General features: G+C 30.8%; 1 protein-coding gene across 2 annotated transcripts in view; it reads left to right on the forward strand.

Moving 5' to 3' along the window:
• The window catches only part of LOC143085381 (uncharacterized), a 113,104-nt gene that overhangs the window by 17,271 nt on the left and 70,026 nt on the right, over nucleotides 1–25,807 (forward strand). For both annotated transcript variants that reach the window (XM_076261676.1, XM_076261677.1), the window contains exons 2-8: nucleotides 8,366–8,656; nucleotides 9,471–9,749; nucleotides 10,707–11,009; nucleotides 13,464–13,766; nucleotides 16,624–16,980; nucleotides 23,022–23,132; nucleotides 23,385–23,429. In XM_076261676.1, coding sequence (XP_076117791.1) covers nucleotides 8,366–8,656; nucleotides 9,471–9,749; nucleotides 10,707–11,009; nucleotides 13,464–13,766; nucleotides 16,624–16,980; nucleotides 23,022–23,132; nucleotides 23,385–23,429 — 1,689 coding nt within the window. The remainder of the gene's footprint in view (nucleotides 1–8,365; nucleotides 8,657–9,470; nucleotides 9,750–10,706; nucleotides 11,010–13,463; nucleotides 13,767–16,623; nucleotides 16,981–23,021; nucleotides 23,133–23,384; nucleotides 23,430–25,807) is intronic.

Genomic DNA, 25,807 nt, shown 5'->3' on the forward strand with positions numbered 1-25,807 from the left:
AGGCCGATCCGCTGCAGCGCGTGATATAAAAAAATTGAGACGTTTTCATACTGAAATTGTACATACCCGACCAATGCCCGACTTTCCCTACGACCCCTATATGTGATCAAGTCGATCTGGTTTGGCCGAGATCAGGCTGAGATCGAGTAGAGTTGATGTGGTCTAGCTAGCCGAGTAAAGATCGTGAATTGGTCGGAATTATCGTGTATGTATTCAATTAGTGGTCGGGTTGGAGTCGTGATGGAGTCCGCAAGGAGTCGTGAATGGTCGAGACGAAAAGGTCGTGTATTACGTCAGTTGAACATGACTATATCATCCAGACATCGTATCTAATCTTGAACACGTCAATATTTGTTTCCGATAAGTCAAGTTTTGTTAAAACATTTTCCAGTATTTAGTTTTAAAATTCTTAGGTCGACTAATTCCTTCGATTGGGATTATTCTACGCAAAAGTAAATACGATGGAATATTTTATAATAATTTCAATAATCTTCAATATATTGTCTTGTAGTGCGTCGGACTCGAATTTCGTACTTATAAAAAAGAAGATGTGGTATGATTGCCAATGAGACAACTGTCCACAAGAAACAACAATGACACAGACATTAACAACTATAGGTTGAACCGTACGGCCTTCAACAATGAGCAAAGCCCATACCGCATAGTAAGCTATAAAATGCCCCGATATGACAATGTAAAACTATTCAAACGAGAAAACTAACGGCCTTGTTTATATACAAAAAAAAAATGAACGAAAACAAATATGTAACACATAAACAAACGACAACCACTGAATTACAGGCTCATGACTTGGAACAGGCACATACATAAATAATGTGGCGGGGTTAAACATGTTAGCGGGATCCCAACCCTCCCCCTAACCTGGGACAGTGGTATAACAGTTCAACATCAGAACTGACTATAAAAATCAGTAGAAAAAAGCTTAACTAATCAGATGGACAAATATACAAGTGGACGTGGCCCGGTACTTATACATCCCGACACAAAAAGACACAATGAACAGATCTGAAAGTACTTGCAGTTATCTTACAGCTAGTCCAAAGCCACCAACAACTAATAAAATAAAAATCATGCATATAAGAGTAGTTGGATTAGTAATTGTTCAGTTTTCTAGAGACTTTGAGGTCTAAATCATGTTTTTAAACTTGAAATGTATAAGCATTTTGTTTTTGCAACAATGGAGTCAGAAATTGCCATAAATAAATGACAAACATCGTATAGCGTTACATTCCAGAAACATACCGGAAACATTATTTCACATATTTCCTTATGTTTGGGCTCATGGGTGAGCTTGAATGCTTTTATTAGAACACAGGGAGCCTTCATTTATTCATTTATTTCTTATTTTCTGATATCAGAAAATGATTATTTGATATCAGGAATTCAATTTTTTGATATCACAAAATCATTTTTTGATATCAGAAAATCTATTTCTTGATATCAAAAAAAGATTCCTATTTTCTGATATCAAAAATTCGAATTTCTGATATCAAAAAATCGATTTCCTGATATCAAAAAATGAATTTTTGATATCAGGAATGCGAATTTTTGATATCAGAAAATATGCTTTATTTCTTGATATCAAGAAATCGAATTCATGATATCAAAAAATAGAATTTTTGATATCAGAAAATCATTTTTTGATATCAGAAAATAAGTAATAAATAGTAAAACGGCGCCTCATATGAATGTAGTGATGATGCAGCTCTCTCGATCGCCACCGTTCGTTCTCGTCGTCCTACATATTGACATCGTACCTAATGTTTTGATAATAATACACAGTTTTATTTCACGTCTCACTCAAGCTTTTTCAAATGAATCAAAGTTACAACCTGTGTTTAATTACACGTCACGTAGCTATAATATGTAATGGCATTGGTGGATTTTATACATACTGTATTCAGAAGATGTGTCGCTGGTTCGTTCTAGTCGTTCTATTATCTGACATTTTTTGTAAGGTATTGATAATACAAGAAACAAAAAATATGATTTTACGTCTCACTTAAGCTTTAAAAAATTACCCAAAGCTAAAACATTTGCTTTAATTCAGCACAACGTAGTGGTAGATATATACATGTAGTTGTGAAATCGCATTGGTGGATTTATTCCAACTTTATTTTGAAAGAGTGTTGTCTGTTCGTTCTCATTGTCCTATAATTTGACGTTTTATCGAATGTATTGATACTAAATAACAGCTTTATTACCAGTCCTGTCTCACTCAAGCTTTAACAATGACTTGAAGTTACAATCTGACCGGAATTATGCGTCACATAGATGAGTGTGTAATGACATTGGTAGATTTTAAACATGTACAAACTTTATCCAGAGGACGTTTCGTTTGTTCTTTCTCATTATCAAGCTTTAACCTATAACTGAATGTTAAACCTGGAATTAAGTCAGTGCAACTTAGTTGGAATTTAATGGTATTGGTTGAGGCACAGTGGACAAGTTGCAAAATAATGCAGCCTACATTATACAGTTTAAACCCTCAGTGATAAAGTTGAATATGAAAGAAATGGCCAGTGCGATGCAATCTTTAAACCACATACATGCATAAGCATGTCGATTTGATGTGAGATTTTTAAAATAAATTATAATTTTGTAAGTTTTGTTTGTGTGAAAACTATTTTCATGAACAACCCCTGGTTCAGTACAGATTGAGAAGTCAGAGGGAAAAGAATAATTGATTACAATGTATTACCTATTTTTATCAATATAGCAATGATTACATTTATCTTGGGCACATTTAAGACCAAAGATCAATCTGCTGCAGATGGGATACATTTATCAGCATTAACATTAATTTTTAAATATTTTTGAAGTCTTTGCCTTGATAAAGTACTAGTGTACGTTCTAGATTTTATGATGAGGTGTAATTATTTTATTTCAAAAATATTCAAGATGAGGTCAGTTTGCTAACTGGTGCATGACAGAATGACCAACCTTACAAAATTAATGCCGTAGGCAAATTTGTCCTATGCAGGTACATTTTTGTATATCATCATGCACTTATAATAAAAATAAATAAACATTTGCCCTGGCAATAGACACAAGTGCAAGTGATATATACATATGCCACAACAAATATAATATGTGTCAGCAAAAATAGAGAAAGACACAAATATACTCTTTACATGAATAGATTTTAAGCATAAGACCATGTACAAAATGTACATGTACATTGTTGTACATGTATTTGGTCTACATTTGCATATTTCATCACAAGTTTAATTCATATTTATCAAAGACATTTATTTAGAGTCTGACCATGTATTTTACACTTATCATACTTGTTCATACATGTACATGTTTGTATGTACATGTACACAAAAGAACATCTGAACCATGCATAGATAAATTTATAATAATAGATAAACATAACTTTTTAAAAAACTAAATATTTAGTTAATCAGTTGAGTTTTAAATAAACACTGTATATATTTAGACCATATTCATCATGTTCATATATTCCTTTATAGAACATAAATTGGCATATATATTTAATTTAGTTAAACATTGTATATTAATTAAAGCTCATGTACATGCACTTGTTCAATATTTGTTGGTTAAAAATTATATACTCATGATACTTGTTCCATAGACATATATAGCCTAAGTACACTGTATGTGTAAATTCATGTTCATAGAAGATTGATTGATAGGTGCTTCATCCCACTGTTGGTAATATACATGTACAAAATCGCTAGATGGAATAGGATTTCAAGATCATCATTTTATATGTTCATGTACTACAATGTCAATAGAATATTCTAGTTTTGCATGTTAGATATATATCATTTATATAGATTAGGTTGACCATGTTTATTTTCAATAGAATGTGATTTTTATATTTATACATTTTATTCAATTAAATTTAATTTATTTATTCTCAAAGAACATTTTTTATAGATACAATATGTATATTCTTTTTTATTTAGATCATTTATTCATTTGATAGAATATGAATTTTAGAGATATATATATTTGATGAACACATTATACATGTATTTGTTCATTAAAATTAGATTTTTAGATACATACAATTTATGTAAACTAAATACAATGATGCATGTTGGTAAAAAAAACAATTTATATTACTTTTAAACCATGTATTTGGTCAATAGATGTGAGCAACAAACCACGGTTTTGGTCAATACATGTATATGTAAATTATAATATATTAACCATGTATTAGGTCCATGAGGTTGGGAACAGACTATGTATTTGTTTAATAGGATATGATTGTTATGTATGGTATGTATTTGTTCAAGAATATGAATTGATTTATAAAGATATGTACTTTTTATGAACAGAATATATTTTTATTCAATAGAATTTAATTTTTTGGTATATATACATTTAATACTGTGTGTGTTTTAATTTTGTTATTACCGGTATATGTTTCGTAGAGACCATGGTTTTGGTCATTTTATATTATATATTATTGTAACAGACCATGTATTTGGTAATTATATATTACGTAGACTAGGGTTTTGGTCAATAGATATTAGTAACAGACCATAGTTTTTGTTATTACCGGTATATGTTACATAGACATGGTTTTGGTAGTTTGATATTATATATTATAGTAACAGACCATGTATTTGGTCATTATATGTTATGTAGAGACCATGGTTTTGGTCGTTTGATATTATATATTATAGTATAAACAGACCATGTATTTGGTCATTATATGTTACGTAGAGACCATGGTGTTGGTCGTTTGATATTATATATTATAGTAACAGACCATGTTTTAGGTCATTATATGTTACGTATATACCATGGTTTTGGTCGTTTGATATTATTATAGTAACAGGCCATGTATTTGGTCATTATATGTTACGTAGACCATGGTTTTGGTCGTTTGATATTATTATAGTAACAGATCATGTATTTGGTTATTATATGTTATGTAGAGACCATGGTTTTGGTCGGTTGATATTATACATGTTATATATTATTGTAACAGACCATGTATTTGGTCATTATATGTTACATAGAGACCATGGTTTTGGTCATTTGATATTATACATTATTGTAACAGACCATGTATTTGGTCATTATATGTTACGTAAAGACCATGGTTTTGGTCGTTTGATATTATTATAGTAACAGACCATGTATTTGGTCATTATATGTTACGTAGACCATGGTTTTGGTCGTTTGATATTATTATAGTAACAGACCATGTTTTTGGTCATTATATGTTACGTAGACCATGGTTTTGGTCAATAGATTTTACTTTTAGACCATGTATTTGGTCATTATATGTTACGTAGAGACCATGATTTTGGTCGGTTGATATTATAATAGTAACAGACCATGTATTTGGTCATTATATGTTACGTAGACCATGGTTTTGGTCAATAGATATTACTTTTAGACCATGTATTTGGTCATTAGATATTACTTTTAGACCTGCATGTATTTGGTCAATAGATATAACTTTAAGACCATGTATTTGGTCAATAGATATTAGTAACAGACCATGGTTTTGGTCATTAAATGTTAAGTTAAGACCATGGTTTTGCTTATTAAATGTTTAGTTTAGACTATGGTTTTGGTCGTTTTATATTATATATTACTAGTATATCATAATTTTAAAGTTTTTAGTATTGACTAGAACACACCCGTGAAATCGCGGGCTTTCAGACCGTGGTTGAAAGTGTGTAAAGTGTTGTAGGAAGAATTTTGTTTTAATAACTTGCCGGAGAATTTCAGGAAAAGTATCAAAAGTCATAGTTACATGGGGACAGGAAAATGGGGTTTTTTTATCCCTTCTCCTTTATTTCCATAATTCCCATTTTTTTCTATTAATTTCATTATGAACATACATTTAGTATATTATGAACATTCAAGTCAGGAGCCTGTAATTCAGTGGTTGTTGTTTGTTTATGTGTTACATATTTGTTTTTCGTTCATTTTTTGTACATAATTTAGGCCGTTAGTTTTCTCGTTTGAATTGTTTTACATTGTCAATGCGGTATGGGCTTTGCTCATTGTTGAAGGCCGTAAGGTGACCTATAGTTGTTAATTTCGGTGTCATTTTGGTCTCATTGGCAATCATACCACATCTTCTTTTTTGTAATTAATGAATTTTTATAAAAGATTTAATGACTGGACAATTTCAGAAAAGGTATAAAAAGTCATAGGTACTTTGGGACAGGATAATTGTTTTTCTAGCCCGGCTCCTCCTTTTCCCCCAAAAATTCCTATTTTTTCCGGTGTCATTTTGGTCTCTTGTGTAGAGCTGTCTCATTGGCAACCATACCAAATCTTCTTTTTTGTAATTAATATAAATTAAATATCCCGACATCCCGAAATTCGAAAAAGGAAATCACGAAATTCTGAGCTTGAAAACACCCGATCCCGACGTCCCGAAAAAGGTCCTGTATTCGTAGTATATGTTGAAAACGCAAACCGGAAGTCTAATCTGACTTAAAATTTCGTCCAATGACGGAAACATATCCGGACGCCTTTTTTCTCGTTTTTCTCCCAAAATAACTCAATCTGAATAATCATATGAATGGATGACAAATGCGACTATGCACTATACCTATAAGACACAGAGGCATGATGATTAATTTATTGTGGAAAGAAGAGAAGCGACACCCAAAATGAGGTCTTCTCGTTTAATAGTATAGATAGTAACAGACCATGGTTTTTGGCCATTACATGTTACGTAGACCATGGTTTTGGTCAATAAATATTAGTAACAGACCATGTATTTGGTCATTATACTGTTTTGTTCATTATATGTTATGTATATACCATGCTTTTGGTCATTTGAATGATGTAACAAACCATGATTTAGGTCATTATATGTCACATACGACCATGGTTTTGGTCATAAGATATTTGTAAAAGACCATGTAATTGGTCATTAAGTATGTGTTACAGAGATCATGTATTTGGTTAATAGATGTTGATAACAGATCATGTTTTTGGTTTATATATTATTTACAGACCATGTATTTGGTCAAAAGCTGTTGGTAACAAACCATGATTTTGGTCAATATAGATCATGTTTATTACTTTTAGACCATGTATTTGGTCAATAGATGTTAATAACAGACCATTAATTTGGTCAATATATATAACTTTTAGACCTTATCTTGGTCAATAGAATATATTTTAAGTTATATAAATTATGTGTATGTATTTAGTGTTCAATAGAATATGATTAAATGTATAGTAAGTTTAAGTAGATCTAACATTTGTGTATAGAATATGATTTTTAAAATCAACATGACCAGTTTACTTTTACCTGGTATTTGTTCATTAGAATATGATTTTTAGATATATACATTTTAGGTAGACATTGCATTTGTTCATAGATTATGATGTTTAGATACAAGCATGACCTTTTTATGTGAATCATGTTTTGTTTAATAGAAAACGAATTTAAGATATCTTTACATTTTATGTAAACCATATATTTATTTAAAGAGTGTACAATTTATGTAGACAATGTATTTGTTCAATAGTTTTATATTTTATATGTAAACTTCAATACAATATGATTTTTAGATATATGTAGTAATAATATACATTGTACATATACATTTGATGTAAACCATGTATTTGTTGATTTTGTTCAATAGATGTTGCTTTTAGACCATGTATTTAGTTAATAGATGAACTACAATAAAATACCATATAATTATTGATAGATTTTACTTTTCATAGAACATGTACTTGGTAAAATAAAGTTGATGCTCAGTTATGCATTAAATATAACCCCTGTATTTGGTCAACAGAATTTGATGTTTGCCTACATGTTTTAAAATGAACCTTTTCTTATAAACCATATTTTTGGTTAGTAGAATTTCATTTTCAGATATACATAACCATAGAAACATATATATGATCATAAATGTTTCATATGGACAATAAATCAAAATATAAAGAATATAGCTTTAAAAATTTGTACAGCTGAGAGATGCTGGTCTGAGTTCCAGTTATGCTGCAATGATAAAATGCTTTAAAAGAGACTCCAATAGACAATAGACGTTTTGCTTGGTGTTCTATCTTCGAGACTTCTTCACTGTTCAGACGAAGTTGTCGTTGTACCATGGTTATATAGCAAAGGTTAAAGTAGATCAACAATACGTTTAACAATCTTTGAAAGCATGTTCTGGACCGTTTGTTGACGTTTTATTTTGCTTTTAACCTCGAGTATGAATCCAATGTTTCAGCACCAAATGACAAAACATCCCAAATTCATGAAGGGTGCAACATCCTGTCTTCATACAGGTGTCTATTGTATACGTCAAGCTCTGACATGATTTAATTTCTATTACTAAAAGCTGTGAAAAGTTTGTTTACATTTACTTTATAGGTGTTATCAAGTCTTCTAGCTCAGAAGCGATATTTTCTAAAATCGGTAGCAATGCAACACTTGAATGTCCATGGACCGAAGACTCAGTGAAATGGTATGGTATATACGGCCATCAATACAGTTCAGGAAATTCTATTCTATCTAGTTTGCCTTCATCTCTCCGTGCTAGATTAGATATATGGGAAAATGATGGATACAACCTAAGGATCACAAACGTTTCGGGATATGATGAGGGACAATACAAGTGCAGTAGTAGCAATGATACAACATTCATATTGATGTATTTGAGTGGTAAATAATTTTTAAAATGTATAAAAAATAAAATTGCCATTCATAAGTTTACACAGTACTGATAAAAACTAATCAAAAAGGGTCGAACTTTACTGTATTAATTTCATTAAAAATTGCTGGAAAGTATTGATAATACGTGTACATTTTAAACACATATATTAATAATACAAAGATGTAAGCAAAGACCCAAAACAAAAGTTAAAAAATTCACTTAAAATAGTAAATAAAAATACAACAGGTTAAAGACAAAAAAGTTTAGTTCATTAAAAAGCACAAGTGTTTTGATGAAAACAATTCTCTTTCTTTAAAAAAAAGAAGATGTTGTATGCATTATCATAAGCCATTGCAAGATTTCAAAGTACTCTGTAATCTTTTTCACATCTCTGCAAAATCGTAGATTATTTATTTTCAAATCATAATGTTGACGGCTACTTCAAACCATTCAAGATGTTGGTTTTATTACAAATGCACGATATAGTTGCAAGCGACAAGATAATCTACCAATTCGTTTGTTCTAGCGGGTTTTTTTTTATACTAATAATTACCCTTTAAACATATGAAAGTATCACTTTTTTTCTTTTAGATATATTTTGTTCTAGATGTACACACAAAAGTACATGTCGGTAGAAACCTGAACCTCCACAAAATATGTTATATAATTAATAATAAGAAATACATATTGTGAATTTTTCATCTGCCTTATCATTTCATAAATAAAAAATGTTTGTTTTTTAGTCTGAATCTATACATAGCTAGTTCAAGATAGTATTAATCTTTAGTTTTTAATAAGTGATAATTATTCACTCAATTGCAGCTCCACCAACCAGTGTTTCATTTCAAAATTTAGTCAAACAGTATATTAATGGAAATGAAGGGCAGGTAATGAATATTACATGTAAAAGTGTTGGTGGACAGCCTCCTCCGAGTCTACTACTTTCAAGGAAAGGCGACCTTTTAGCCAAAGGAGATAACGGAACGCTTTTATACACATTTCAACCGTCGAGGATAGATGATATGAGTAGTTTTACCTGTACGGCCAATCATTCAGAGTTAAAAGTGCCATTAAATGTTGTCGCAGTCTTATATCTCAATCGTAAGTTTTAATAATGTAGTTTTGTATGCAGTAACTTGTAGGTAACTTGCATATTTATAAAATGTACATGCGTATACATTTCAGCTGATACGATATTTCAAAGTCTGTTGCAATAGGAATTTAATATGACTAGATAATTGCTGCTTAATAGGAGTCTCCTCCTAAAACACAATTTCATTAAAACATACACGTAAATACACTAATGTGCAGCATAAGCGAGTCTATGGTACAATGAATGATTGTAAATTTTAATTGAATTAAGTATTTTGATATCATGTTTTGTAAATTTTTGAAATATATAGAAAATATTTTTGTACAGTACATAGTTGCTTATCTGACTTGAAACTCTTTGGAATTTGGTAATTGCTATGGGGCGCTACTTCAAGCACATGTTTTAATATGCAGCGTCTTTTTCAAATAGTTGTCGATGGAAAAACACGTACAGAAATTTGGTGACACCTAGTCATAACATATTTTAATCCCCTCCTCCTTCCCCTTCTTCCACCAGGCGGTATCTGCTCCAATAAGTTTAGATGTTACACGTGTATTAACAAATTTATAGTCAAGGGGAGATAACTCTTAATTGATAGGCTTTTCAAAAATTTCAATTCTAATAATTGATGACATTTGTCTTTTCACTTATTACATACTATGCTCCTTGGTTCAGATTGTAATGTAAGTATCGTATATTTAAATTTACAAATGGTACTCATAATTGTAATGTATGCACATTTTATACATGTATCTTTTACTATGATTAATTTTAAAACATAAACTGTCACATCTGTGGCCTGCATCATCATAACATGTGTTAGTTTTTATTTTTACTTTAGCGGACCATAAAATATATTATGTTTGATAGCCACCAACAACTCAATCCGGTTATCTCTTCTTATTTATTATAAACGACTGTATTCTTGAACTTTTTATTGTGTTTGTTGGTTAAAACCTTTTCAGTTAAAACAGAAAGTATCAGAATGGAAAATATTCCCACCTTATACGAATTTGATGTTTTAAACGCATCGTGCTTTGCGACTGGTGGGAGACCTCCAACATCTTTTCAATGGAATTTGCATGGTGAATACTATAACAGTTCTTACGAAGATATCGAAAATGTCTACCCGACTGATACCTACAATGTGAAGTCAGTTTTAAGCTTGCAGATCTCCAGGAATTTTGATAATCGCAAACTTGCTTGTATAGCTTTTGATAGCGTTGGAAAGACCGGAATTATCAGAAGCCAAACTTTAGAAATATATTGTAAGCATATTTCAATATGGAAAGCTATTTTTCCACACTAGAACCTATAATATTATAAAGATTAAATGGACAGTTTTTCATTGTTTTGATTAAGTTAAGCCGCACATTCAGACGGTTTTATACTCTTGCTGAATATGAGTTTAGTGGTGATGTAGTGCAAGTCATGGCTGTAACTGGGATATACATAATCGATGTGCGAGTCCAGCTGGAATGCGAAGAAGTAATTTATATGAAAAAACATGTTCTCAAAGTAATTGCAAATCATAAATCAACTAAAATTAAAAAAACATACTAGACTAACAAAGTTCATAGGCTTCTAACTTTTGACAGGTACAAAAATGCATCGGGATTTTTGTGAGGTATCAACCCACTATACCTCTAGCCAATGAAAAAAGCACACACACAACAATACGCACTGTAAAACTCAATTTTAAAAAGTCCGAGTCCGATGTCAGAATAAGTAATAAAAGAAACTAAGCAAAATGGCAATAAAACATTATATTAACAAAGGACTACTAGCAATTACAGACATGCCAGCTCCAGACCGTAATTAAACTGATGAAAAGTTTGAAAGATTATGTCTTCATCATATGAAAACAAGCACAATTCCTCCCGTTTCGTATCATACCATAAAGAATATATTAAAAGAAATTAACCCGTATCATGCCAACACATGGTTTAAAAATAAATGTGTTGATTTCCATTGCAAAGACCCTATGAGTGAATCATTATTAATACAAAAATATGAAATCTTTTTAAGATTAATTCTTGTACCTTTGATAACTATTAATGACTTGACAACAGTATCGTAACTATATCACTTCCGAATAAGTCTGTTTAAAGATTTTGTTAGCTTTTGGGGTGAATGCCGATTTTATTTATGCATTGTAAAGAATATTACCACAAAAGATTGCATATGAAATACCTGAACGTATAAGATGTCTACATGTTGATTTATATTAACGAATGATGTCCTTATACCGATGTTGAAATTGAGTAAATGTTTTTACTAGTTTGTGATATCGAAAACCCTTTTTTTCAGTAAAACAAAGATTACGTCTGTTAAAATCAAATAAGGTTTTACATACACGAACGAATCGAACAAATTGAGATAAGATGGTGACAAGAGAAAGTTACAATCTAAAAATGAATAGTGAACAATAGGAAATGAAATATCATCTCTTTTATTATAAGTTTTCCTACCAAGTTTTCATTTAAAGATATATTTATATATATATATATATATATCAAGATCAAGGAAAGGGCAGTGTACATCGTAGGTATAAGCCTTATTATAAGTCAGTATTAATCTCTTTAGTGTACAAACTGAAGTCGTCATTATTTAGAGTAAATATATCATCTAAATATCTAAAAGTGTTATTAAATGTTTGAATCAGATTCCGATAACTTGACGATGAACGGAATCTCCATAACGACACAAATGATATCTAGTAAAATCTCAAGGGTTTTTATAGTATCAAAGCAGGTCTAACTGACATTCTTAATTTGTTGACTCTTACTAATAAATTACCTAAAAGAGTTTGAACATATTTTCGCATAAAGTTTGTCCATTTTCTCCGTAAGGGATTACTCATGTTGGCTCGGTTAAGAGACATCTTTCCAACGGAGATAAAACAAGAATGTGTCCCCAGTACACGGATGCCCCATCCGCACTATCATTTTCTATGTTCAGTGGACCGTGAAAATGGGATTAAATCTCTAATTTGGAATTAAAATTAGAAAGACCATATCATACAGAACATATGTACTAAGTTTCAAGTTGATTAGACTTCAACTTCATCAAAAACTACCTCGACCAAAAACTTTAACCTGAAGCGGGACAGACGGACGAACGAACGGACGAACGAACGAACGAACGGACGCACAGACCAGAAAACATAATGCCCATAAATGGGGCATAATGACGGGGTGTCAACATATACAGCCCTATACATTTAACAATTAGCAAAACCCATACCATTTTGACGTGTTGACATTTTATTAGCTATAAATAATCCCTTGCATGCCGCTTTAATTGTTTATATTTAGAAAACATTATTATTTTTCCTTGACAAAAGTTACTAATTGAACATGTATATTGTGTATTTATAGAAAACAGGTACCTAACGTTATATATTGATGAATTTCACTATAAAAAAGATTAGTTGGAGTTTTATTTAGAAAAAAAAACACTAAAATGAGCATGGTATATGAATGAAGAAGTATTTATGGATTACACAAATAATATTCGCAATTGTATACTAGTAAGGGATCCCATCTGACAATTATCTTTCATTATAAAATTATGAAAACTGCAACGAAATGTCCAATACGATTGAGCCGTTAACTTTTGTCCTGACAAGACTTATCTAAAGGAGTACTTGGAGCTAAACGTTATTTTTTGAATATTATATTTTAAATTGTAGTTAAATTTTGTAACGTTTACATCTACAGATTCTCCATCAATACATATCGTATACCAGAATCTGACTGTAGACGATAATATCACACAATTTATTTGCCAACCTCATGGTAACCCAATCATTTATAAATATTACCAATGGGAACATCATTCAGCATACGGCGAGAAAATAAGGACCTTTGACAGTGTTTTAGATGGAAGTTTGAACATTCCGCAATTGGAAAGAACACATAGATATCAAGACACTGGAATATATAAATGCTTTGCTGAAAATGGAATAGCTGACAAGACAGGAAATAAGATTCAATCAGGATCAGTTTTCTTTGTGAATAATGGTAATAAATAAATTATTTTTTTTCTAAAATTATTCAATCCTTTTTCGCGAGTATATTGGGTTAACATGATCATGACATATTTTTCAATAGATACAAGACGATTTAGTATGAGATACCAATGAGGCAATGAGACAATGTTTATCTTTCTAAACTTAAAAGTTTTGTGGCTCATTTGACAATAAGTACAATTCTAAAATAAAATAACATCATACATTCTTTGCATTGACGGGAAAAATTAACGATCAATTTTGTCATTGAGTATGTTTATTGAAAAGAGTCCTGAATTGAAACAATGCTCTGCCAATCGAATAGTAATTACTTTTACATGGAAAATACTTTAAAACAAGCAGTCACATAGAAAATTTCTATAAACAGATTTTGGATTTTAATTAAATACTCTAGTATCATTTTACTTTAACCCATGAAGGAAATATGATGCTGGTACCTTACGATCGGACGGTAACGTGGAAAAATATATATTTGTGTTATCATATATACACTAATTTGGTTTGACTGTATCTTTTTATCTTTTTTATCTTTCTGAAACATTTTTTAAATGGAATATCACATTCCATTGTTACCAGCTGTGATGTTGTTAATTGACTAAAATTTAGGTACGATCCACGTAATGTTATTATTATCCTTTGAATAAAATATTATAAAAGTCATATGATACTTGAAAAAAAAGAGTTGAATATGCAATAAATTCTTGAACTGCAACATTTTACTATAAAACCAATCGACATGCCATGGACTTTCTTTTAATGGAAACTATTCTATTTTATCATAATCTTATCATTATCGTCAGAAATAAATTACCATTGAATAATTTTGTTATTGCCTATGACTTTTCCGTATGTAGTAACCTGAATGCCGATACCTATCGTTAGGTCTTCGTCCCGCACTCAGAAAGTGGAAGGGGAAACCGTATAGAGAAAAGGAACGAGAAAGTTAGATTGTAGTTATTGATTCTATTGATACTATTATATCAATCACAATATGTGTTGTTTATTTTTTTTATATGATTTTACTATGTCTTTATGTATTATTTCGAAAACATTCAATATTTTAAAAGGTCGAATTGTCTGTCTTAAGTCATTAGTTAAGTAGTAAGACTTTGAATCACAAACTTTCTATTGCCTTGAAAAAGCAAATGAGATATCTACAAACTATACCAATACAAAACGACATGTTGGTGAATTTATAGCAAAAGTTATGGTTGACAAATTCTATATGTTTTTGCAAAAATATAACCTAAACAATCTGCCAGGTTCCTCCTACCCAGTGTTTACCGTTATTACTTAATGTGATGTGTACCGGTCATTGTTATTGAATCTTACACAATTTGATAAGATGTAGTTATAAAAGTTGCCCTGCAAGTTGTTTATTCTTTTCATACCCATACAAATATATAAAAAACAGAACATGCATGAATGTGTACAGTAACTTACATGACCTTCACACTGAACACTGGACGAGTCGATACAATTTTTTTTATCAAAGAAACTTATATTTTGACAAACGTTTCCACTGTGACATAAAAGTAGATAATTGCCTATTACGGAGAAAAAAAAGAGAAGTTTACCAATCAGATAATTTATTCCAATAAACAAGGAAGGAAATGACGGAATGTATTTTCTCACGGCTACGCTGGGTAAAATTATTGTCTAACTTAAAGAACAAGAACATTTTTAGTCTCTTTAAAATGTTATAATTGCAATTAATCCCATACGATAATGTCAAAATATGTCCGATTTGACTGTTTTAGTACAGCAAAATTCAATACGATCGTTCTAAGGAAAATTTCGTCTACCTCACACATTCTTGTAAGGTACTATAGATACGAATCACTAGTATATCCCTCTTGTTCTTTTGCCTCTCTTTTCTAAGAGTTAAATACCATGTGCTCACTTGGAACTACAAGAAAGTTCATTTGCTTTAAATTGATATGCTTAAAGGAAGTGTATTTGTTTCTTTCAAACATAGTTATGTCTAAGAAGGTGATAATGACCGACATTATACATGTACACCAATCGCTCAAGCAGTTTTCATATCTATTATATGTAATATGCATTCTGTTAAACTGTACATTCTCAAACATAAAAGAGCAACTACATTTAATTCTCTGTAATTGATTTTGCTTTCGTTCAAAACTTGAGAATACGGCGTAATGAAAGAAAGAAATTATTGATACTTGATACAAAAAAAAATCGATAATAACCGGATTTTCCTATTTTCCATACTTTTGTTGAGAGAGGTGTCATACCACCAATTACACCCTCCAATTTATAACGTATGTTGAAGAAGCCCTACTCTAACACAAAATAGTGCTTTTAATGTTATTGTTTACTTAATCTTACCACCAAATTTGCAGAAATGAAACTTAAGGTTAAAGAGAAATATATCAAAACTATTCTGAGTCAAAATTCACTTGTCTATGAATTTGCATTAAAAATTCAGGATTAATGCGCTACATAGTAAACTAATTTAAGATTTCCACAAAACTAGAGGTTACTTTTTTGGAGTAGTTGTTTTCCCAAAGCCAATTCTTTCTTAGAAGATTTTAAACATGGGATGAAAATTAACATGTAGAAAGGTGATAGATCTACAATGCAAGATATACCTGGTTTCTATTAAGTTAAACTTAAGGAAAAATATTTAGAAAGCTGTGAAAATTACAAAATTTGGTTGCACAGAAAGGGATTTAATTGGTGGTCTGACATCAGAGAGGGCAACGACGTGCTTCCATGATATCTTATAGATAAAAGATTTTTTTTTTAAGTAAGTGAATAATCGTTTACACAAACAAAAACATAATCTTGAGGTATTTAAACCTGTATACTTTTGTGTATTTCAGGAAAGCCAAAAGTTTCAACTATCAATCCATCTAATCAGTTTTGCAAACTTGGAGGTGTAGGATTGCTTGTTGTTAGATATCTAAGCTGGCCACCACCAACAAATTTTACTTGGTTGAAATATGAAGATAGTCGAAACATCAAGCTGTATGCATCAGAAATCTATACAATCATAGAAACAGAAGCAGTAATTAATGATTACTTTCATGATAAGAAAATACACGTAGATGGTTATATCGGAATACTTCACATAAATGAAGTTACTTTGACAGATTTTACAAACTATACAGTTCTAATCCAAAATGAATACGGACTTGAAGTATTCACTATTTTCTTAAATGACATCAGCAAATATGAAGGTATGTTCGCTATATTTTCAATCTTTTTCATTTTACCAGTATTTTCCAGTTTTCAGTTTTTGTATATAAATGACGGCTCAGCATAAATATATAGAACCCTATCATTTTTTTAAAATAAATTAGGGACAATATACTGGGATAAATGTGATCTCCGTAATTGCAGTTACGTATATTCAAAGATTGCAAATTGTTTCTGGTCAATGCTTCTTTTGTCAATTCTGTAATAATTCTGTATTATTCTTTGATATTTCGTGACTTATTTAAAGTATTAATAAGTTTGAAACTGAAATACACAGCTTCTTTTCATAATGGAGAAATCGTCATTTCAAAATATCGCGAGAATAAGGATAACTGTATAGACTGATATCCGTAACTGAAATAAACGTTTAGATCAGGATATCCGTAGCTATTAAGTTGCGTTGTTTCTGCTTCAATCATTATCCTAAATTTAATAGTTAAGTCCCTTATTTTTTCGGATTTAAAACTGTCACGAATTCGTCAAAATATAAAAAATCATCGTGATGAGAAAAAAAGCCTGCCCAAGAAGAAGACAAAGACAACATTAGAAAAATATCAGTTTATGACGTCTTCACACTAAATCCTGATGTTGGATGTTTAATAACAGATTAAAAATCTATAATTTTTAAGGAGTTTTTTTATTGGCCTTAAACTAGCTTTGACAACTTAAGATTATTCTAAGATCTGCATTTAGTGTCTGTTTGTAGTTTGGATGTGCAAGTACCCTTCCACGTTCACTTTGTTTGTGAAAAATTTATTTTTATTTGTATCTATAAAGATTGCATTATAAGCAGGGAAAGGAGAAGAGATAATTAGATAATAATAAGATAAATTGCAAAATTAATATAAACAATCAGTGTAATTTATATAAATAAACGTTTGACTATCCTAAGACCATCATAAGGCACCTCTTATGTTGTCCTAACGTTATGACCAACGTTTAGAGATATTCTAATTTAGAACCACTTTGTGAAACCCACTTAGGACTAAGATAATGTCGTAAGACCATCCGAAGACATTTCTTAGTCCTAAGACAGCTTCGTGAAACTGGGCCGTGATTTTTTAGTCGGCTCTTAAGTTGTTACATAACTATCCGAGGTTAGTGGAGAGTTTGACGCCAGCTAACATGTTTAACCTCGCCATATTCTGTATTTGCCTAGGCCTGACCCAAATGAGGAGCCTGTAATTCAGAGGTTTTTGTTTGTTGCTGTGTGACTTATTTGTTTTTCGTTATTTTATTTTTTTTGTACCTAAATAAGGCCATTAGTTGACTTGTTTGTATTGTGCTACATTTGTCTTTCCGGGGCCTTTAATAGCAGACTATGCGGTAAGGAAATTGCTCACTGTTAAAGGCCGTAAGGTGAAATATAAAAATAGATTTTTGTGTCATTTGATCTCTTGTGGAGAGTTGTCTCATTGATACTCGTACCACATCTTCTTTTTATTATATCAGAACGAAAAAAAGTTAGAAAAAAAAAGATACAGTAAGACGGTCTTACATCAGAGGCCGTCCTAGATTGGTCTAAGAAATTTGAACTGCCACGGGAAAAGTGATTGCAAATTGGATAGGGACGGAAATTTTTTTTTGCCATATGCCATTAAAGACCTTTTAAAGAGTTGTTCCAAGTGTTATAAACGTAAAACGAGCACGGAATTCTCTCTACACGAGGCATCTGATTTACATCCCCATTCTGACCTGACGTTGATGCGTACTTGTGCATCCCAAACAGCAAAACGGAAGCCCCACTTTCGATATGGTTTTAGGGGAGGTATTTCAATCAAGACAATTTTTTGTACTCTTGCCTCTAAATTTGGCATATGAACTTTATCTACAAATTTTTTATATGCCCTTTAATGTTTCTCTCGAAGGAAGCAATTAAAAAGTGATGTTTTCCATTTTTTACATCACTGGGTCGATGCCTCTGCTGGTGGACTATCAGTCCCCGAGGGTATCATCAGCTCAGTAGTCGGTGCTTCGGTACTGACATGATTTAACAAACTTTACTAAAATTGTCTGTTTATAAATTTTGAAATTATTATGAAACTACGGTTTCAACTACCTCAGGCAAAGTTGGCTTTAGATGAATTTGGATATTTATTTTAGGTATTTTTGACATAAAGCTCTTCAACGATTTTCGGTACTTATACATCTTCGGATTTAAAATGTTTGCCTTTGAGCGTTCCTGATGAAGGTAAATCCAGAAAAGCGCTTCGGACGCAATAAATTATTAAACGTGTTGTTTTCCATTTTTTACATCACTGGGTCGATACCTCTGCTGGTGGACTATCAGTCCCCGAGGGTATCATCAGCTCAGTAGTCGGTGCCTCGGTACTGACATGATTTAACAAACTTTACTAAAATTGTCTGTTTATAAATTTTGAAATTATTATGAAACTAAGGTTTCAACTCCCTCAGGCAAAGTTGGCTGTAGATGAATTTGGATATTTATTTTAGGTATTTTTGACATAAAGCTCTTCAACGATTTTCGGTACTTATACATCTTCGGATTTCAAATGTTTGGCTTTGAGCGTTCCTGATGAAGGTAAATCCAGAAAAGTGCTTCGGACGCAATAAATTATAAAACGTGTTGTTTTCCATTTTTTACATCACTGGGTCGATACCTCTGCTGGTGGACTATCAGTCCCCGAGGGTATCATCAGCTCAGTAGTCGGTGCTTCGGTACTGACATGATTTAACAAACTTTACTGAAATTGTCTGTTTATAAATTTTGAAATTATTATGAAACTAAGGTTTCAACTCCCTCAGGCAAAGTTGGCTTTAGATGAATTTGGATATTTATTTTATGTATTTTTGACATAAAGCTCTTCAACGATTTTCGGTACTTATACATCTTCGGATTTCAAATGTTTGGCTTTGAGCGTTCCTGATGAAGGGAAATCCAGAAAAGCGCTTCGAACGCAATAAATTATAAAACGTGTTGTTTTCCATTTTTTAACTTCAAAACTATCCATTTTGTATTAAAAAAACATGTGCTTCCTTAAAAAAATGGAAGCATATGACTTTAAAATTTATGCAAACAAACCAGTTAATTTTATTATAATCATGTTCCCCTATTAAGCAACTTTTTATGTTTAATGGATATTGAGAACAATTAATAAGCAAATAAAGACCAACAAATGCATATGATACTATAGTAAAGAGTACATGTTTTAAAATATCTGTAACAATATACGATGACATACATGTAAATGCTGAATTTACAGTGTTATAGTGTAATAATTTGCTTGATTTTATTTCAGATAATAAAATTAAGCTTTCATTTTATTTTATCTCAATTTGAATTAAATAAAATATAGAAAAATGATAAAATTACTAGCAATTATTTATATAATTAACAAGGGTATGAGTTAATTATAATAATCTTTTGTTTATTTGTACAAGTTTAGTAATTGTTTTTAACTGGTTGTTAATTGCTTTCACAATTATCCGTTTTGAGTGCATTTAATCTCCATTTGAACTTCAATAACTAATTTTGCTTTTCATTACACACCTTTAATTATAGCCAACAATACATCTACAATACTGGTATATCAGTAATGTATCAGTATTGGGTTTTTTTAAGTTACAATACTGGTACAAAAATTTTATACCAGTATTGTAGACAATACTGGTATACCAGTATTGCGATCACCAACTACAGGAGATCCGAAATAGTTTTATAGTGATTAACATTTTAAAACAATGTTGACTGATACATTGTACCCAAAAATTGATATTTTTACCTATCATGTCTGTTTGCTTTGCTAAAACATTGTTGTTAATATAATGGAATTCTATGCGACCCTCACACAAGTGAAAAGCTTAGCTAGCTATACAACAAGGTTTAATCTTCCAATTTCTACATGAGGAAATGCTTGTACCAAATCAAGAATGTGACATTTGTTATCAATTCGTTTGGTGTGTTTGATATTTTTTTCCTTTGCTAAGAGACTGTTCTTTCTCAATTTTACTTATATTGCATCTGTAATAAGCTTCCTAATCTCCATCATCTAGCTCACTGTGCGTGCTGCTGACTATATAGAAATACAGAAATGGTAGCCTAATCAATATTTTCAATTTATGATTTTAAGATTTCGAAGAACAATTCTAATTCTTTTTTATTACACCTATATCAACCGGAGACATTTATATTATCAAACATGATTAAACTGTTTAGGAAAAAAAATCAGTAACGAATGTCAATATTTCCAGTTACACATATCATTGACAACTTATAAACTTCAGTTACACATATCCTCGCGATATTTTGAAATGATGATTTCTCCATTTAGCAGTCGAACTATGAAAAGAAGCTTTGTATTTTTAGTTTCAAACTTAGTAATACTTCAGATAAAACACGAAGTACCAAAGAACAATACAGAATTGATACAAATTTGACAAAAGAAATATTGACCAGAAACATTGTCAGCCATCTTTGGATATACGTGAATGCAGTTACGGAGATCACATTTACCCCGTTGAATACGTTATAGAATATATGAAAAATACGAACCCTTCACAACTACAAATTATGTTGCAATCCATATTCTTAAGTTCTGTTGAATGATATTCCTGCAACTATTATTCCTTACCATGACATCCCTGGATATGATAAAAACTTCTAGTATTATTACAACTGATGCAAAATCACTGCTTATTTTTACATAAATGCAGTGTACTGGTTTGGTCTTTTTTTAAAACTAATATAGATATTCGATTTTCAAACTTTATAAATTAATTGTGTCAAATGTTAGAGTTTATACCCATTCTGAACTTTTTTCTTCAATTTAGAATTATACTCTTTTATACAGAACAGCAGACTTCAAATACAATGGTGACTGGGGAATTAAATGTATAATGCCTCGTGAAAAGAGAGTGCAGCGCTCTCTGCACGTTAAGAACCCTTGATGGATTCGTAGATCCCGTTCGTTTGTTTGCCTGTGCAGGATGAACAAATGTACACAAAATTCTGATCGAAATGGGGACGCAAATTGCGATGCCACGAATAAAGTTAATTTAACGATATCTTCATCAATTAAGTAGTGTTTTTCAGATGGTCTTTTGTCAATCTCTATTCTATACACTATCTAGGTAAAATTCAATCTAGATTTTGTAATACCTTTATATTGGATGTGTGTCTAATTTGTTCTCATTCAACTGTATTCATGATCTCTTTGGAATTAAAATTAAGTGGTCAGTCGAAATAATTGTATACTGTATTTGTGTATGTTGCTCGTTATGAAGCGTATTGAATTCTTTTCAGTATGACTAAGTTTTGTATAAATAATTCAGTTATATCATTAATTCGCCATAAAACTGACTTATTCTGATTTGTTTGATCATCCACGGTACTGATATCTGTGTATAAAATTGTTTTTCAAAGTATTATAATAAATACTGTATGAAGCAATATTGTTGTTTTTCTCGTTGTTACTTTCATCAAAAGTACAAGGTTTTTAAGGTTAACTCTCTGGAATCCACCACAAACGCTTGTTTACTTCATATATATTATACATACTTTTTGTCAATTTCATAACTTGGTACAGACATTTCCTTGTGTAGATAAAATTTCATTAAAATTATAAGTTCTGACATGAGTACAAAGGATACAACTTGAAATCCAAGTCTCAATTTGTAAACAGTAAACAATAAAAGCTCATCGAACTGCAAGTTATAAAGGGCCCAAATAATGATAAGGGTAAATCAATTTAAACAGGACAACAAACAGTATAATCTATTAAAAAGACGAGAAACACTTATAAACCATATTAACCAACGACAACTACTTAACACAAGGTTTAAAAGATAGCTTAATCACTGTTCACTTATACCAGAGTCGCATAAAATTATATTATATTGACAACAATGTTAGAACAAACCAAACAAACATAATATGTAAAAATGTAAAGCAGTCAACATTGTCTTATCATATATCGTAATCACTATAAAACAAACAACTTAAGACAACGGTTATAGATCACACAATTGAATCTTATGATGAGTTCCTATTTCCTTTTCACAGATCCTAGAACCAATAATGGCACCAAGTTGTTTTATGGAGGTCCTGCTGTGATATTGACAATTTTCCTCACAACTGGTGTTTTAATTGCATTATTTCTTTGGAAAAAAAGAAGTAAGTGCCACAAACATAATAGCATAATAATCAGATGTAATTTAGTATATCATCATAATGCTTTACTGTTCCAGTCTGTGTTTCAATCGAATATTAACTGATTTGAAGTACATGTCTTGCAGACAAATCAGTTGTTTTTGTTTTGTTAAATATGTTTTAACTAATTGTTGTGTTGTATCCTGATATACTGTAAAAATCTTGCACTAAACTACATTATTTATAAGCTGATGGTTCTTTAACATTTCATTACAGCTCTTTGCAGATCTAGATCAAGACAAAAAGAATATAAACAGTGTGGTAACTAATTTAGATACAATCAAAATTTTACAATAAAATATCTGATAATGTATTAAAATGTACACCAATGAAAAAAAAGATTGATTTAACAATGAGATAGTCAAAATAGACAATGAGGAATGAATGAAAGGCAACTGTAATATTTCTTATGTCTTAAAGTGGTTCGAAACAGATCAAGAGTCAAATTATCCGCTGTCGTTTGTGGTATTTTATGCATTATAGAAATAAGTATTCTACATTACTTCCAAATAAAAAGGGCCAATTAAGCTTACAGATTGTATCACAAATTTAGGGCACAATTTTGGCTAAGGTGAAATTAAAATACTTCCAGTAACTGCATCATGAAAACAATTGTTTATTTTGATTTTTCCCCTATTTTCTGTCAAATAATATCTTATTAAAAAACTGTGGGCACATATAAGAAAGACAATGTATTTGGTAAATTATACTATAAACTATTAAAAATCTTATTAAGGATGTATTCTGCTGACGTTTCAGTCTCGTTTGAATCTAGTTCTGGAATTATTTCCAAAACATCTGATACAAATGGAAAATATTAATGAATTTCAAAAATGTTATAATCAAACTTAACTCTGTGAAAAAATTGTGAATCTACAATGAGTAGTTTTTGCGTAATTAATTATTCAAATTTTATTACCAATCAAGTCAGTCTTTTTAGCAAAAAATTTGAGAAAATGGGTGAAGGGTACAATAAATGATTTTACCAGAAACATATACATCCCATATCATTTTTTTCTGTTCATATTTCTTTGATATGTATGTTTTCAATCATTTAAAACAAAATAGTTGGAATAATATGCATTTTGTTCTTAATACAGAGAAAAATCAAAATTTTTGCAAAATTGACAGCATGGTCAATTTGACACAAAAAAGCATCAAAACGTGATGAAACTTTCTTATATTAACACCTACCTATAGTTTTTGTATGATAAATTTATTCAGATTGGTCCAGTTCATTTGTATTTAAAGTATGAAAAAAGTTTTAATTGTGGAACTGTGATTTTTTTCACCAAAATAGCCCAAAAAAGGGTAAAAATTGATGAAAAATTAAAAATCATCGACATTGGGAACTTCAAAGGGCCGAAGCACAAACAGAAGTGCACCACCATATGATTTTTTCTTCACCAATTATTTTTTACAGTCTTATAAACCCAAAAATCAGGTTAAAAAAAAATTAATTCAAGAAATGTTTGACTCCTCAGAGGTGGACATCCTTAAGATACCATGCCATATTTTTTTATTACACGTTTTATCTATACAAAGACTCATCAATGACCTTCAAATGATAAGTTTTAAAAAGGCAAATAAAGTTTGAAGTTGAAATGCATTATGAACCAAGCATTTCGAAAGAAGATAACAACATATGGTATATTTTCCAATGGTTGAACATATTTCGTATTTCCCATGTGGGTGTCTGGCGTACACATTTTTAATCCTTGTATCTTTGATGAACTAATCGTATCGACTTATCAACCAACGGAACTTCTGACTTCAAGAATGTCTTATTATTGACTTGTAACAGTAATTTTCAGTTTGGTGAAACCTGGTTGTATAAACTAAATTGAATAATTTAAAACTAATACAATTGAATCTTTCAAAGACGCCTTAAATAAAGTAATTGTAGTTAATTACTCAGTACAGAAACCCTTATGACATATACACACTTTGATGATAAAGTGAGTATTAACTTACTATAATATCAGGACAGACAAAACGAAATTAACAATATCATGACTCTGACTCTTATCTGGGACGACAAAAGAAGAAACAGCAGAAAGCCCCAAGCCAAGTTTAAATTTAAGCCTTTCAGTTATTGATTTATTTCATCAATATGTTCTATAAGTAAAAGTTAAGTAGAATACGTATGCTGGTAACATATAAGAAAATTACTAAATGATAATAACGGTTTCAATTTTTTATCAATTTTACTAGTACTTCCACTGCTTTCACAGATCTTCAGGTAATGTGACTTGTATACATAAGTATAATATAAAACAATTGGTTGACGTTAACAATAGTATGAGAGAAATCATTTTGACCATTGACCATATATAATGAAAATATTTTAATGCCTCCATTAGAACAACGATGGAAATGGTCATTAGCCCTGATGAGTGTTAATTCTTCATGGTTGGTTTGCTGTCTATGTAAAGTCATTCTAGTCCGCAGTTTATTTTTTTGTCTCTCCAACATAGAATTCCTCAACATATATATATGAAGTTCTTTCCATCCTAAACGACATGTTATTGTTTTGAAGAATCCATCTGGACGATACGATACCTAGTTTCACATGTTTTAATGAAATTTGCTTCAAGGCATTTAATAATGACCAGTGTCTGGTCATTATTTACCATGAT

This window comes from Mytilus galloprovincialis, chromosome 8, assembly GCF_965363235.1.
Source record: "Mytilus galloprovincialis chromosome 8, xbMytGall1.hap1.1, whole genome shotgun sequence".
Lineage (NCBI taxonomy): Eukaryota > Metazoa > Mollusca > Bivalvia > Mytilida > Mytilidae > Mytilus > Mytilus galloprovincialis.